The sequence below is a fragment of the Furipterus horrens genome, unplaced genomic scaffold (genome assembly GCF_987537825.1).
Source record: "Furipterus horrens unplaced genomic scaffold, mFurHor1.1.pri manual_scaffold_3, whole genome shotgun sequence".
Classification (NCBI taxonomy): domain Eukaryota; kingdom Metazoa; phylum Chordata; class Mammalia; order Chiroptera; family Furipteridae; genus Furipterus; species Furipterus horrens.
Genome location: NW_028327173.1, coordinates 23392497 through 23408288, shown reverse-complemented (window position 1 = coordinate 23408288; position 15792 = coordinate 23392497). Strand labels below are relative to the sequence as shown.

Here is a 15792-nt window from a genome sequence, read left to right as displayed (position 1 = left end):
ACAGAACCAGTGGCACAGTGCTTTCATTTCAGAGTGCATATTTAGCATTTATTTCCCTCTATGATACTTCTTTCAGTTCTGCAGATTCTTAGCCAAAATTAGACACAAACAAATAAACAGCAACAACAAAATCTTTAACTGGTTGAGAAAAATAGACTGGCCTTTGTACCATTGCAATGCAGAAGAATCTGTATTATTATGCTATTGGTTTATCATTTTGAATTTTTAAATAATTATGCTTCGGTCAGGCCCCAGGGACTAGACTAACATCCCTGTCCAAATATTTTTTTAAACATTCAAGTTAGTAATTCTGGACTGAAAAAACATAAAGTCAAAATTTCAGGTCATGTGCATTTAGGTAAACCTGCTATGAGAATAGTTAGATAAGCTTTTGTAAGCTTGTATTCAGCTGAGAACCTGGACACGCTGTTAGACAATCATTGCATTTAGGATTACATTCAAACTAGTAACACACATTAATGAATACAATGACAAAAGAAATCATCACTTCAAAAAAGAAAAATTCATTATGAAATGTTAAACTTTGGATTTAAGAAGTTACTTCAATCTATGTACGTATAAAACTTTCAGAATAGTTTCTTTTGCGTATTTGCCAATATTTTGTAGGATTCCCTTCTTTCATCCCAGTTCCCTTCCCCTGCCTTGATTTTTCACTCTTCTCACTAACTTCCTTTATATAGGTAGCTGCATCTGTGAGACATGAACCAGTGATCTTAGACCCTTTAGTAAAACATGCTTGCTAGTAAATTAGAATGGTTAAAAATGAACTCATTTTTATCTTGGCTGAAAAGATACAATTAATACCAAAGGAAGCTTCACTAAGAACCCAAGAATTTGCCAACCGGCAATGCTTCAATCTTGTTAGTCACAAATTTATGCTCTAAATGTAAGGAAGTTGAGTCAGATTCTTAATGTAATTCCCAAATTGGCAATTATTATAATACAAGGTGTTTTTCCTATAGCCAGATGGTGTCACTACAGAAGTCATCAGGGATTTAGTGCCAGTGCACACAGCACATTCACATAAAGATGGTATTTTTCATATCTGGAAGTGATATTACTAAGCTGAAAATATGAAGATACTCACTTTAGTAAATCTTCCCTACATTGTTTCTGAGGCGCAAAACAAGCAACTGCCCAAACTTTAATTTCAATGCCAGCATAAAACTGCTTTCCTCGCATGTCCCAGACACCCTGGTTGGGTGTGGCTACTGTTTTATTCTTTAAAAACAAAACAAAACAAAAAAAGAAACAAAAGAAAAGAGAAAAGACATTACAATCTAAGGCCATTTGAATATTGATGAGGGGATAAACAGAACTCTATTTGGTATTAGCCAAAAGACAAAGAGCAATTATAAGCATAATTATGGGTAAATTCACTGTGGTGTTATAGAAAAGCCCTCAGTCATTCTCTTTTTGACTGGTTATTGGAAGAAGCTTGCTGAATAAAATAAAAAGCTTACCCGGCCTCCATACTGTAGCATTGGAGCTGGAAGTACCCTGCCTGTGAGCTCTGTCATTTCATTGTGGACAACAATACCAAATTCTTTAAGGTATGGATCAGGTCCACCCACCATGCTGTTACTCTTCACCTAAAGAACAGGAAAGTCTGCATATATAAAAACCGAAGAGTAACTCTGTCCCATCAGGAGTGTTCTACTCTTTTGTTTTTTCATCTTAAAGCCAGCTTATCTTAAAGACCATGCCTTACTGACCAGTCTACTGATTTCTTCCTGTCTGTCAGGAGCAGATCTTGCTGTGGCTTTGATCATCGTGGAAGTCTGATTGTCTGTGAGTTTCTTTATGCATCGTTGTCCTGCCACTATATTACAGACCTGCCAAGAGGTAAAGAGAAATTCATTTGTGTAATGGGCTCCTACATCTTAAACCTTGACAAACTATATCTTACATCTTCCATCCCCCCACCCCAAATGAAAATGTTACATAGTTATCAGCCCCAAATATTTTAGACATTAATCACTTAGATACGATTTTCTTTTAAACTCATTCAAGAAACTGGCCGATTGGCAAAAGAAAATTTAGCTTACCTCAAGTGGCAGGTATGTATGCTTTTGTTCTTGTCCTACTTGGAGACATGGAAGATGGGGATATTTCAGCTGCAGACTATACTTTTGCTTAAAATATTGAGCTACAGTACATTCCATAGCTTGACCATTTTCTAGCTGTAAAGGAAAACTATAGGAGACAATGTCTTTTTAGAGATTTCAAGTTCTTTTTTTCTTAAATAAGTGAACAAACAAAAGTCTACTAACATTTTCTACCATGATCAGTCACTTAAAAACAAAGGTCAGTCTTTATTTGTACATTTTCACTTAAGTCATTTTGGTATTTAATCCAAACAGTGATCACGATGGAATTTTCCATGTATTGTAAAGCTAGAATGAGAAAAAAAATTAAAGTTTAAAAAGAACTAAAGACAAGAAGAAGCTACAGAATCAGAAATTACATAGACTCATCAGAGGTTAGTTAACATCTACAGATGTAATCTCTTGTTGGCTTCTTATAGGTAGATATTTTGTTTGCTTAAAATAATTCTTTTTTTTCTTTTTTCTTTTGTAAAATGAGTGTAGCATAGTGATCAGGCCCACATTTTCAGACCCCCTAACCTAGGACAGATATATGTGGATTTGGAGGCAACAAGACCAAATACATGAAATTGAGACTATGCTAGGATATTTGGTATAAATTGAGGAGCATGATTTAAGAGATTATTTATTTTACCCTTCCAGTAGGCAAATTATCTGTAATACTTGACATAATATCAACTTTAATCTTGCTTTCTTAATTGTTACAGCTACACAGAATAACAACGTAGTGAGTATCATCTATGTAACATTCATGTAACACTCCTGGTCTGAATTCAGAACTTCAAGTTATAAACAAGCTGACCACTGATCACTTCAATGCAGTTAGGCACCTATGTCTGAGAAGAAAGTAATTTGTTAAGCCCCATATCGATCCAAGGATATTTATATTTCTGGATTAAAATCAGTGTACTTATGGAAAATGGCATGTTTAAAATTGTTTACAGGTAAATTTTATTTGCTATTGAAAATGGGGAAGGAAAATATTACTTGCTACAATGACTACATTTTAATTACTGTTAAAGGTTCATGGTCTATACTGTAAGATTATATTTTACTAAACACTGGTGGCCTTCTGCGGATTCTAAAGTCCAAGTGATAATATAAACTTGAAATTAAAAGTTTATTTCCTTGAAAAAAATTAAAGAAAATAAATGTATGTGCTTTTAATTGTCATGCAAAAATTATATAGGTATGTTAAAAATATGTATATGTAAGAATAATTAACCTTACAGGGTTTGTAATTAAATAATGAAAAAGAGACTGTTACTCTGGAAACAAATGCTAAAATTCTCAATAGTATTTCCTAAGATTTTGGTAATATTTTTTCCCTTGAGAGAATGAGGTCAATGATATAATATGAAGAATACATGGAATATCACTTTATAACACTTAAGAAATTCATGTAACGTGTACATGAGTTCATACTGAAGAATTTATTCAAATCAGATTGAATTAATATACCACATTTACCCAGAGGTCACCCACCCCAAAAATTTAACTGTCTACACCAAAAGCCTCCAGGTGGTTTTGATATACACTAAAGTTTAAATATCGAGAACCATGGATCTAAAACAAAGTCAGATTAGAATATAAGCAATAAATAAATAAATATACTTAAAAGGCTTCTGAGTAACCAAAATAATGTAAAGTTTGTATAGTTAGGCTGTTTACTTAAAAGAGACAATATTTATGTTTATCTCAGACATGAATTTAGTGACACAGATTACAAGAATAAAACTTAAATATGTGGTAAATTAAAAAGCACTTCAGTATATATTTTCTCAGTAGGCGTAGTTCACAGTGGATTAGAAGTTGGGTAATTAGGAAAATGAGATAGGGGAAGTGAAATGAGTGTGCTGCTGGAGGCGTGCCATGCACACTGACAGCTGGAAGAAGTGACAGCCAGCTACAAAAGGAGGGAGAAAAACCCACACAAGTTTGTAAACTGAAACCAAGTTTCAACGATGACTTGTGCAGAAACCTTTCAATGGCTCCATGATATATATCTTCCCATGACAGCCTCGTATCACTGAGAGGCCTTAATAGACCCTTTGGGCCACTCACTGAGAATTACAACAGTATAATAAATGATGATTATAATGATGACTCTGCATCATTATATAAAAGTTGATCTATGCTTAGCATCCTCTGTTTAAGAGGTGAAATGAATTAAAGGCAGGAAATAAGTTTTACAAATGTCTATCCAAATTTTTAAAACATTTTTAAAGCTTTGGTGCTTAAACATGAAGATCTCAGCGATTCTGAAAAATCACAATATGAGGTACCAGCTCCTCAATGATTATAGCAGCTTCCTCTGTTAGCAAAAATGTATTGTTATCATTTTAGATGCGGTTAACATACGTTTGATGACTGGCTGGCCGTCTAGTCACATTACAAACTCGATATTTTCGTTTCATCTGTCCACAGTGAGTCACTTCAACTTTAAGACCTCAAGTTGAAAAAAAAAAAAGTTAAAACATCAGTATTAATTAAAATCATAGTGACAAAAACAGATTCGAATGTCTTCCCAAAGACATGCCATTGTAAAGGACATAAGTTGCAAGGATATGGGAACAATTTCATTATGTATAGGCAAAAAGCCTCAGCTAAGCAGAAGATATTAGAACCCAGATGACTTAAGATTTGCAACCATTTTAATTTATTACTTCATTCAGTACATAATTACTAAGCATCAATTATGTTCGGATGCTAATGCCACTTATAGTCTAGTGAGAGAAGATAACTAATAACAAGCAAAGAAGAAAAGAAATTCCAGAAGGAACATAAACAAACTTGTGTTTATTAAAATAGAAGTTTTTAAAACAGTAAGTACCTGATATGTGCCAGGTATTATGCTACAAGCTTTATAAATCTAATTGTGTTTAAGCTTATCAATCTAATTGGATTCAATTCTCACAACAATCTTACTAAATACATATTGTTATCTTTACTTTAGAGATGAATCATTTAAGGCTCTCAGGGGTTAAGTAACTTGCCCAAGGTCCCACTGATAGAACTAGCTGGGATGGGATGGAAGCCCAGGTCAGTCTGACTCCAAGACCATGCTCCTTGTACCGTGCTGAACTGCCCTCCAAAACTAGGGTAATGCAAATACCTACCTCTGATTTCTTTGGTAAACTTGACACGCTGGGAGTCTGTTAGAGGTTTGGTCTGTTCATTGATGTTCTGAATGTCTAAAACCTCACACATGAACTCAATGATAGGCTGAGCCCGGTAGAAAGCAGTTGCAGATACTAACAAAGAGAGAGACAAAGGATACTTAGCCTTAGGGAAAGGGACAGGACCGAGAAAACCAGCCAAAAGACTTAAGCGTAACGAGAATTCCATCCTACCATCAATATTGAGCATCATATTCCACATGGCAGGCCTCACAGACTGGTGAAAGCCAAACCAAACCTCCCTGCCTCCTCCCAGAGGGTGGTAGTAACCTTCCGGAGGTGAGAAAAAGGAACGGCCCACCGGAGTGTACCTGTAGAAATAAAAGTTTACATGTTTTACAGTAAAAACTTGAAAAGTCTTTCATTTCACTCTCAACTTTGTAAATTGAAACCAAGTTTAAACTATGACTTAGGTAGAAACCTTTCAATGGCTCCAATGCAAACTATCAAACAAAAAACAGGTCTGATACCTGTGGCAAAAATTTCAAAGTAAGGTACTAACCTCATGGAGGGAAGATGTCTTGTGATAACATCAAGTGCTTGTACTGAGTCATCTGGGACTTCATTCAAGTGCCCGGCTAAAGCTTCTAAAAGCAACTGAAGGCTCACAACTGACACCCACTGAACAGACACTTTAAAGGTCTGGTCTTTACCCTCACCTGGAAGGGTCACTTCCATATCAACCTAAGGAAAATACATATACAGTGTATTTACAAAGGGTGAGAGAAAGTTCCCAGAATAGTCAGTATAGTATGTGCATAAAGATATTGACAGTTCTGTAATTGCAAAACATTGGAAACAACTTACATGTCCATCAGTAGGGAAATGACTTAATGTCAAATATTAATATTATGTAATCGTTTAAAAATAGGTCGATGCTACAAAATCTATGAACCTTAAAAACATTATGCCAAGTGAAATAAGCCAGACACAAAATGACAAATGTTATATGATTCCACTTAGATGAAATACCTTAGAATAGTCAAATTCATACAGACAAAGAGTAGACTAGTGGTTACCACAGACCGGGGAAGGAAGAAATGGGGAGTTATTGTTGAACGGTAGAGTTTCAGTTAGGGATGATGAAAAAATTCTAGAGGTGGATAGTGGTCACGATTGCACAACAATGTGAATATACTTAATGCCACAGAATTCTACATTTAAAAATGGTTAAAATAGTAAGTTTTATGTTATGTATACTTTACTACAATAGAATTTTGTTTAATTAAAAAAAATAATAAGGGCCATAGGCAAGGTAGCTCAGTTGGTTAGAGCATTGTCCTAATATGCCAAAGTTGCGGGTTCAATCCCCAGTCGGGGCACATACAGGAAGCAATCAATGCATGCATAAATAAGTGGAACAACAAATTGATGTTTCCCCCTCTCTCTCAAATCAATTTAAAAAATAATAAGGTAGATTTAAATATACAGAAATGGAAAGAACTCCCAGACATATTGTTAAGTGAAAAAATATATCAGAACAATATGCAAACAAATGAAAATGTACATAAATAAATGCAGAAATAGCTAGTGCACATAAAAACATCTGAAAGGATACATACCAAACTATTGAGTAGTTTCCTCTGAAAAGGAAAATGGGATTGAGGACAGGTGGAGAAGCAGGTAACCACAGCATTTCTAGATTGTCTAAATAAGTTTATAATGAGTATACGTTTATGTATTGCTTTTCTAAGTTTAAAAATAAATGTTTTCAAAAGTTACTGTGATATTATGAACATTTTCATAAATAAGTGTTATATAATATTCAATAATTTATAAAAACTCCATGTTCAGATTCGGGTAGCACTTTAACAATGTGAGAAATTTGGATATGTGTAAAGATGACATAATCAACCTAAATTCTAATGTTCATCTCATCTTCAATTATCGATTAATTATGGGACAAGAGAATATGGACAGAAAAACATATCATCACTATCAGAAAAAACTAAGAATTGAATTGTTATTAGAAGAGGAAACATTTTTGTCCTATGTAATTACTACTAAATTAGACCCAATTTAGACCCATAAATATTTCTTACTGTTGGCACTTACCCTATCCCGTCCAATTGGCAGTGGATGTGCTGTGTACATGTTTCTTTTGCCGTCATAGCCAGGCTGCCGATCACCAAAAATTTGCATCTTGAAGTGCCGCACCATTGTATCTACTACCTCCCTTAACAGTAATGGAGATAGTGGAGGTTAGCTTTGAAAAATGGAGACCAGTAAGGAAACTATCCTCAGACCTTAATCATCTAAATTCAGTTCAGAGTCCTTGGAAAAAGTAAGAGTTAAAGTGACCATTACTTTAAGTAACTAAAAAGTAGTTAACTAAAGAAAGGTGGTAACAAGTGAACAAAAACTACTATGAGATGATAACAAAAGGGGGGAGTAACAGGAAAGAGTGATAACATCTATGGCATCCTCTCATACTCCTGCTTTCCAAATTCCTCTCCTATGATAAGCATAGCCTTATAATAATAACCTCTTTTAGGTATCTAAGTATGGCATGCTCTTAATTGAATGATGAGAAGTTTGTTATCAAATATACATCCTTACTCAAGTATACTGATTTTGGAAGATAAAGCAGGCAGAAATTCAGAAATCTGAGGACCAATAAATCTAAGATGCATCATGCTGAAAGGCGTAAGTCAACCCCTTTGACTAATGCTGGCTATTTATAATTCTGCATATTGCCTTGTTTTATTCCAAAGTGCTCCCAAGCAGTGTAGAGAAGAGCACGTTGTGAAATAGTCTCATTCCATAAAGCCTACCAATGTCGTTTCTTTCTTTCTTTTTCTTTCTTTTTTTAGAATGAAAGCCTTTCTCTCAAGCATGCATAGCTTTACTGAAGTGTTCTTGCATATATGCCAGATCACACTGTATGCAGGCCCTGAAATAAACACAGTTGCAGGAAAACAAGAGTATGTAGTTTAAGTTGGAGTCTATGAGATTTTGGAATGCCAGTCAATAAAGTCAGGTGCTGTGTCTTACCAATGTTAGTGATAACAAGAGGATTCTTAGAAAGGCAAGAATCTTAATGTGAAAGATTGCTTGAATACCAAAGAAAAGGAAAGTTGATGTTCTTGGTACCCTGTAAGAATGTCTGCTATAGGGCTAAGCCTTCGCACTTGGTAAATTCCTGTCATACAGACCACAATGTTTAAACCACCTCATCCAGACCCCTCTTGGATAATGCAGGAATTAAACAGAACTTCTCTCTCCACTTGCTTTCTTTAATATTCCAAGGTGATCCATCTCTCTTTCCACTTATATTTTTCTCATGTCCATTACCAACACTTAATAATAAAATTTGAATTTCCAGAAAGTTCTATTTCCCATAGACACTAATGTCTTCACCTACTTTTATAAATTTCTGCTACCCTTGGACAATGAGAGTGACTTTTCTTCTTCCTTCAATAAGTGTTTACTGATTGAACAATGATGTATCCAGCACTCTGCTAGAATCTGTGGAGGATAACCAAGTATGAGACAGCAAAGGAACTTATCATCTCAGAGAAAAACAAAGCCTACATGTTGAAAGAATTAGAGAACAACAACAACAAAAAATTAGAGAACAGTATGATATAATAAATTATATGCATTTATATAGAAGTCTACTCTTTCTATAAGCCTTACCTGTTGACTCTACGAGGCCGTTTTTCTGGTTTAATATCCACATCATAATGATACACATCTATTTTAGGAATCTGAACCTGAAAATGATTGGCTAACAGTCGAATTGGCTTTCCAACAGTTCCAAGGCCAGGACGACGAGGTGGCTGGAACAGGCTCGTTGGAGGTCCTGAAGAGATTGAAAGACATTTGATGTGCTATTTGGTCATGAGGATTATATTCCCTTCGTCATGATGATGATAGCTACAATTACTGAGATCTTATTATTCACTAAACATACTAAGATAATAAGAGTTTGGGGTGTCTTTTCACTAAGTTTCTCTAGATTTCCAATATTTTACCATGTTGTTATTATTTTGAATATGAAGAACATCAAAATTAGATAGTATGACAAACTCCTCTCAGATGTTGACTACTGTAAAAACACTTTTAAGAGCATCAGTATGTCTACAGATAGGCTTACAAAATTATATGTATTTTTAAATAAAAATCTCTAGACTCTGGGTGCCATCATCATGTTCAGGCTGGAAAGGATCCATTAATCTTCCACAAAGCAGCCTGTATTAGTACAGTTTGTATAGACAGGAGGAGGTTAAACAGCAGCTATATGTATCAATTTACTTGCTAATTTAGATAGTGAAACAATTTCAATAATGCTAAACTTTCTTGTTTATGACCTGATATTTTTAGAATCTGGACAATCTGATATTTCCCAATCATAATGTCTGGTTTATTTATTTAACAAACATTTATTCACCTATTACATGTCTAATCTGAACTATGGACTCAGGAAAGAGATAGCTTCTGCCTTCAAGAACTTGCAGTCATTCTTGACCCAGGGGAAATTTTGTCCCCCAGGAAACAGGCAAATGTCTGGAGATATTTTTAGTTGCCACACTTGGGGATGCTACTGCCATGTAGTGGGTTTGGGGAAACACAGTCTGGAAAATATTTGTCTACAAAAAGCCTTACTCCTTTCTGATGATAATGTTAAATGGACACTGGCCTAAAAAACATACATATTTTCTGCTATGAAAAGGTGTTCAGTAAAGCGGGCTATGAGTACAATGGAAAGTTACAACAGGTTCTTTTACTGCAATGGCATTTCACCAAGAACAAAGGCAATTCACTGAGGAAAGAAAACTTTGATGCAAGATGCTGTCTTGTCCAACATCACTTAGGAACATCAAAGCAAACACTTTAATGAAATTTGTGTTGACAGATCACCATATACAGATTCTTTAAGTACTGAATCTTTTCACATATTAAATTTATTGTTCATTCATCCCTTAAGTTCTGTTCACCCTTCAAAACTCAGGTCAGGTGTGACCTCCTTGGAAAGCCTTTCCAGAATCTCCCAGACTGGAGGATGCATCCTCTGTGTTCCCAAGACCCTCTGCATAATGGAGCACTTAGTACAAGTATAAAGAAACAACCTGTTAAATTACTTTGTTTCTTCTACTAGACCACAAACTTAGAAGAAATGGACCTCCAGTTCATTGTTATTTCTTTAAGACGCAATTCAATGACCAGTACATTGTAGAAATTCAATAAATGTTCAACTGATCAAAACCAATAATCCTTGTAGCAGTTCCAAATAGAAACTAATTTACAAATCCAAGAATTGACAATTACTTTTCATTAAAGCAAAAGTCTATAAATTATATTTTAAAAAATTATTATTGCTTGGAGATAAATTCCACTTCTGGTGTGAAAGGGGATCTGCTTTGGGTGTGATAAGATATTTACAAACAAGGTAAGAGGTAAATAATAAATAATATCAGAGGTGATCAGCACACTGTATTAAATCATACAGGTAAGTCAGCCCTGCATATCCCAACATAACACTTAAGCAATCATTGTTCATAAAGTTGAATGAAATCCAGCTGGATCATAGAAATTTGGAATGATAAATTCGGGTCAAATGACCTACTCAAGAACATATGACTTTTTTCTTTCTTTCTTATTTTTTCTTATTTTGTGCTTAGCCTGAAGACTTTGATTTTAAATTGTGACTAGAATTCAGGTCTTCTAACTTCCAGTCCAATGATTTTTCTTCCTTAATATACTTCACAATCCTATGGTATCTCTATCTCTCTAAACTACTTGATACCAAAGGGACAGAGGCAAAGGAAATGAAAGAAAAGAAAAGGGATTAAGCAGTAGAGAAAAGCAAATAGTGTGTTTATTTTCATTGGCAAGAAAGAAAAGTCAGAAGGTGAATGATCATTTCTTTTAATAAGTTTAGAAGATTTATTTAGAAAACTATATTCTAAAATTTTCCATTCCAAAGGCTGGTTTCTTTGACTTTAGCAAACTACTTAGGAAGAAAAAGCACAGCGGCTAAAGCTCTGGCACCAAACTGCCTGGGTTTCAATCCTGGTTTACCGCTCCCCAATTGCATGACCTTGGTCTAGTTTTTTAGCCTCTCTGTGCCTCAGTTCTCTTATCTATAAAATAGGGAATATGTGGTAATAATAGCATCTATCTCTTAAGGTACTGTGAAGATCCCATGAAATAACGTATATAAATGGCTTAACACAGTGCCTTGTAATAAAGTGCTCAATAAATGTTAGTGTGTAGATTATACTTGCAAAATATTACAGTGCTTGAAGGTCCCTGGGCTTTATATTGGGGGCATCACAAAAATTTGGTGACAAAGTCAGAAAATTACTTCTTCCAAAAAGGAAACAAATACAATAACACTAATCAGAGGAAGATAGCCTTAAATGAAAAGGAGGGCATTAGACCAGGACAGATGACCCAGACTCATTCTCACTTTAGCACTCACCCTTGAGACCTGACCAAGTTAATTAAACTCTCTACATCTCTTCTCTCATCTGTAAAATGGAGATAATGCCTGCTTTGCCTACCTCACAGAGAATCAAATAAGCTAACAGCTACGAAGTCACTTTCCAAACTGTGAAGCTCTGTAACAATAAAAGTTAACACTACTATAACCAAAATTAGTGGTACCTAATTAAATATATTTCCCAGTTACTGTTGTCAGAAACTGAAATGAGGTGAGGAAGAGCAGAGGAAGACTAAGAATGTATCAATAATTGTTCAAGTGAAGAGGGCCCAAAGCTCTACATCAGTGTGCTTTAACAAAGAAGCAGGAAAGCTTCTCTAGGTTCCAAAACAATCTGGACAAAATATCCCACAAGGCTATCAACTCCCTTTGCCCTGATTCTATGCTTGGCATGCAGCTTCTTGTTATTAATTGGGTTTCCAAGGTACTGTGACACCAAAAGAGGAGTTTGCCAGAGAGCAGACAGGAAAATATTCCAGTCAACAAAAAAGATTTACGTGACATTTTGGCTTATTCATTAATATCTTATAAATGTGGTTAGTGAGAATTAATTTTCCACAATCCTACGTGAACTGGTTAAGTCCTCAAATCTGAAAAAGCTAAAATCAAACAACAACAAAAAATTCCTGCGACATTCCTACCACCATCAGGTTGATCTTTTCCATGAAAATCAGTTTGCACACACAGCTACATAGTCTTTTTCAATACCAGTTCATAAAATGCAACAGTTGCTTCAATTATGAGTTACTAACAGGGGAGGGAGGGAAGGAACATTTGTTATTATCTCTACTGCATTGGTCTCTACAAGACCTCTCACTATATTATCTCATTTCATTCTCACAACAATCTCACAGCAGTAATTATTATTACTTCATTTTATAGATGAGGAAATGAAAGTTCAAAGGAATTAAGCAATTTGCCCAAGGTTATACAACTATTAAATTACTAGATTGGATTTGAAGAGAAGTCTGTTACATTCCTAAAGACTTGATCATGCCTTTAGCTGGGGGCTATAGCTGAAGTAACCCAGCATAATACTCACAGTGAGGTTTATCAAATAATATTATCATGACAAAAGCAATTTATTTTTTAAAAGGCATATGATATTTTATTACGAGCTCCTTTTGAAAAAAAAAGTTTAATCAGGAAATTAAGGTGGGATTATGTCATTCTGTGCTGTGAACAAGTACTAAGTAAACAAACATGGAAAGTTTCCGAATTCAAATGGTAAAGCGAATTTTCTATGCACTAAAAAAATGAAATGCTCTACAACTAAGTCCACTATGTAGATAAGGTTTGACAGTAAAGTTAATGCTATCACAGCCCCTAAACCCTGCCCTACTTAGCGAAAGCATTAGAAACCTGTTGGGGTTGGAGGTGGGAGCACCAGGCTCCAAATCGCGGGGCACTTGTTACAACCTGGAATGGTTCCCTTGATTAGGGGGCAGAGTTGGGGAGATAACCAGAGGCCACTCATAATGATAGTAAATTACAGTTTCCAAAGCACTTTCTTCTTCATTTGGTCCTCGCAACCACTCATAACCCAGTTAGAAGAGAACTCAGGGCATTAAAGCCTGTGCTGGAGCCGGCTGGCTGCTAACTCTCCTGTCACTAGGGTGTAAGTCCAGACAACTTTGGGACTGCCACACAGACTGACAGGTAGACACATATTCCCCAAGCCATCAGGGCCTTCAAGAAAAGGTGAGTACCTTTGCCCCTTGGCCTTGAGGGCAAGGGGCATTCCTTATCTGTGGGCTCTGTACGTCTGCCAGTGCAAAGAAAAATAGAGCTGCAGCCCAAAACCAAGAATACCCCTGGCAGTAGGTGGGGACCTTCCCAGTCCAGTCCAGCCCACGCCAGGCCTCGGCAGCACACCAGCCACAGATCGTCCCTTCAGAGGCCCAAATTGGCCTCATCTCAACCACCTCCCTTAGGTTGGGTCAGGTCTCCCCTCTACCTGGAGGTGCACGTCACCTTCCTGGGCCTCCCTCCCTTAGACCTCCAGATCCGGCTCATCTCTCCAAGCTGGGGCGCGGTCCCCGCCCCCGGAGGCCCGGGTCAGCTCCCTCCGCCTTGTGCAGTGGGGCACGGGTCCCATTCCCCAGGGCCTGACGGCCCGAACCCGGGTACGCACAAGCCGATGGGGGCGACCGAGAGCGACAGTCCCGCCCGCCCACCAACCCATCCCGGGGCCCCATTCCAGCCGAGCGCTCTCCTCACCTGGTCCCAGCGCCTCCATGGCGGCGGCGGCGGCGGGGGCCGCCTCGCCCCGGTCCCCGGCACCTCCTGCTCCGGGCCCCGCCGCCGCCGCCGCCGCTGCTGCTGCGTAACGCTTGATCTCCGGAATATTGGCGATGGGCGGGGAGCACCGCGGAGACCTGGGCGCTGGGCAGGGGGCGGCGGCGGCGCCTGGCCCGGGGACAGGGACCCGACTCCCGCGGCTCTTCCGGCCTCAGCGACAACAAAAACAATCCCCGCTGCCGCTGCCGCCGCCGCTGCCAGCTGGAACGGGAGCGGGAGCCAGCGCGCGCGCCCGGCGGGCGGGGACAGGGCGAGGAGTGTGCGCGTCCCGGGTCCCGGCTCCCGAAGGGGGCGTGCGCTGTCCTGGAGGCCCGGTCCACCAAGCCCTGAGAGGGGCAGGGAGCGGAGATAGGGCTGGGCGGGCGCGCGCCGGAGGGGGCAGTGCCCCGAGGACGTGTCGTGTACGCGCGCGCCCGACCGCACTGCCCTGTCTGCCCCAGGGCAGCCATCCCGGGCATACGACTTTGGGGGGCTACTTGCGATCCTCCCAGAGCCTCCTGCCACACAGTGTCCCGCGAAAGATCGGGATTCCAGACCCGGCTGATCCACAAACACAGCCTCCACTTCTGTCAATGGAAAGTGTCCTGAGATTCACATCAGGCACCTCTCCTTCTTACTCCCACCTCAAACTACTTCTTTCTCCTCTCTCGGTTTCCCCTCTCTCCACTGTCCTGGGACAGAGAACACGAATCACCACCAATGCAGCACTTTGCCGCCATTTCTTCATCCAACTCCGCATACCCAGTTGCCCTTCCTCCCAATGCAGCCAGAAAGCACCACATAATGGACCATGATGAATGATGCAGATCGCTGGTCCCATGACAAGCGCCTCTGGTCAGCAAGTGACCAGTCACCTAAAAGGAGAACAGACAATTTTGCTTTCTCTGATGACTTCACCTTAGCAGCCAGGAGCTAAGGAAGCTGTATCCTTGGAGTTATTGTCAGCCCAGCAGGCCAAGCATCTTTGGGGCTTTAGTTGGGACTTTGAGTTGGAGAACACAGGCCAAGAAGCAGTTTCTAATCAGCAGAATGGGGGCACTCTCTGTCCACCAGTTAAAAGGGAGGGGGAGGGGCTTAAACAACACTAATTCTCTCACAGTTCTGGAGTCCAGACATTCAAGACCAAGGATTAGTTTCTTCTGATATCTCTTGTCCCTGTACATGTCTATGTCTAAATTTCCTCTTCTTATGACTCAGACAAGGAAGGACATAGGTCATAATGGGTTAGGGCCCACCTTATGGACTTTGTTTTAACTTAATTATTTCTTTAAAGACTTTATGTCCAGCCCTGGCTGGTGTGGCTCAGTGGATGGAGTGCCAGCCTGCAAATTGAAAGCTTGCTGGTTCAATTCCTAGTCAGGGCACATGCTTGAGTTGTGGGCCAGGTCCCCAGTCCAGGGCATGGGAGAGGCAACCAAATGATGTCTCTCTCTCACATTGATGTTTGTCTCCCTCCCTTCCCCTCTCTATAAAAAATAAATACATAACTTAAAAAAAAAAGACTTTATCTCCAGATACAATCACATTCTGCACTGAGGGTTAGAATTTCAACATATGAATTTTAAGGGGGACACAATTCAGGCCCTCACCTGTGTAGTGAGATACTTATTTGCTCACCTACAATGTGCAGCCATAGAGACAAATAATGTTTGCATGTAATAATAAATGTGAGGGGCACACCATGGCCAACCACCGTATTATGGGCTTCACATGTCATTGAATCTTTATAGCCATC

At 38.6% G+C, this 15792-nt stretch overlaps 1 protein-coding gene across 2 annotated transcripts in view; it reads right to left on the bottom strand.

Annotated features, from left to right (window-relative positions):
* Positions 1-14360, bottom strand: part of AGO4 (argonaute RISC component 4) — a 31953-nt gene extending 17593 nt beyond the window's left edge. The window contains exons 1-11 of one of the 2 annotated variants that reach the window (XM_090269098.1): positions 13977-14360; positions 8948-9113; positions 7364-7484; positions 5811-5992; positions 5483-5619; positions 5249-5383; positions 4491-4578; positions 2070-2217; positions 1737-1856; positions 1485-1613; positions 1109-1242 (exon numbers count right to left, since the gene is read on the bottom strand). In XM_090269098.1, the coding sequence (XP_090125224.1) occupies positions 1109-1242; positions 1485-1613; positions 1737-1856; positions 2070-2217; positions 4491-4578; positions 5249-5383; positions 5483-5619; positions 5811-5992; positions 7364-7484; positions 8948-9113; positions 13977-13995 (1379 nt within the window). In that variant the 5' untranslated portion in view covers positions 13996-14360. Of the gene's footprint in view, positions 1-1108; positions 1243-1484; positions 1614-1736; positions 1857-2069; positions 2218-4490; positions 4579-5248; positions 5384-5482; positions 5620-5810; positions 5993-7363; positions 7485-8672; positions 8735-8947; positions 9114-13976 lie in introns of those variants that run through there. The other variant, XM_090269099.1, reaches the window with a different exon arrangement.
* Positions 14361-15792: the final 1432 nt, after the last annotated feature.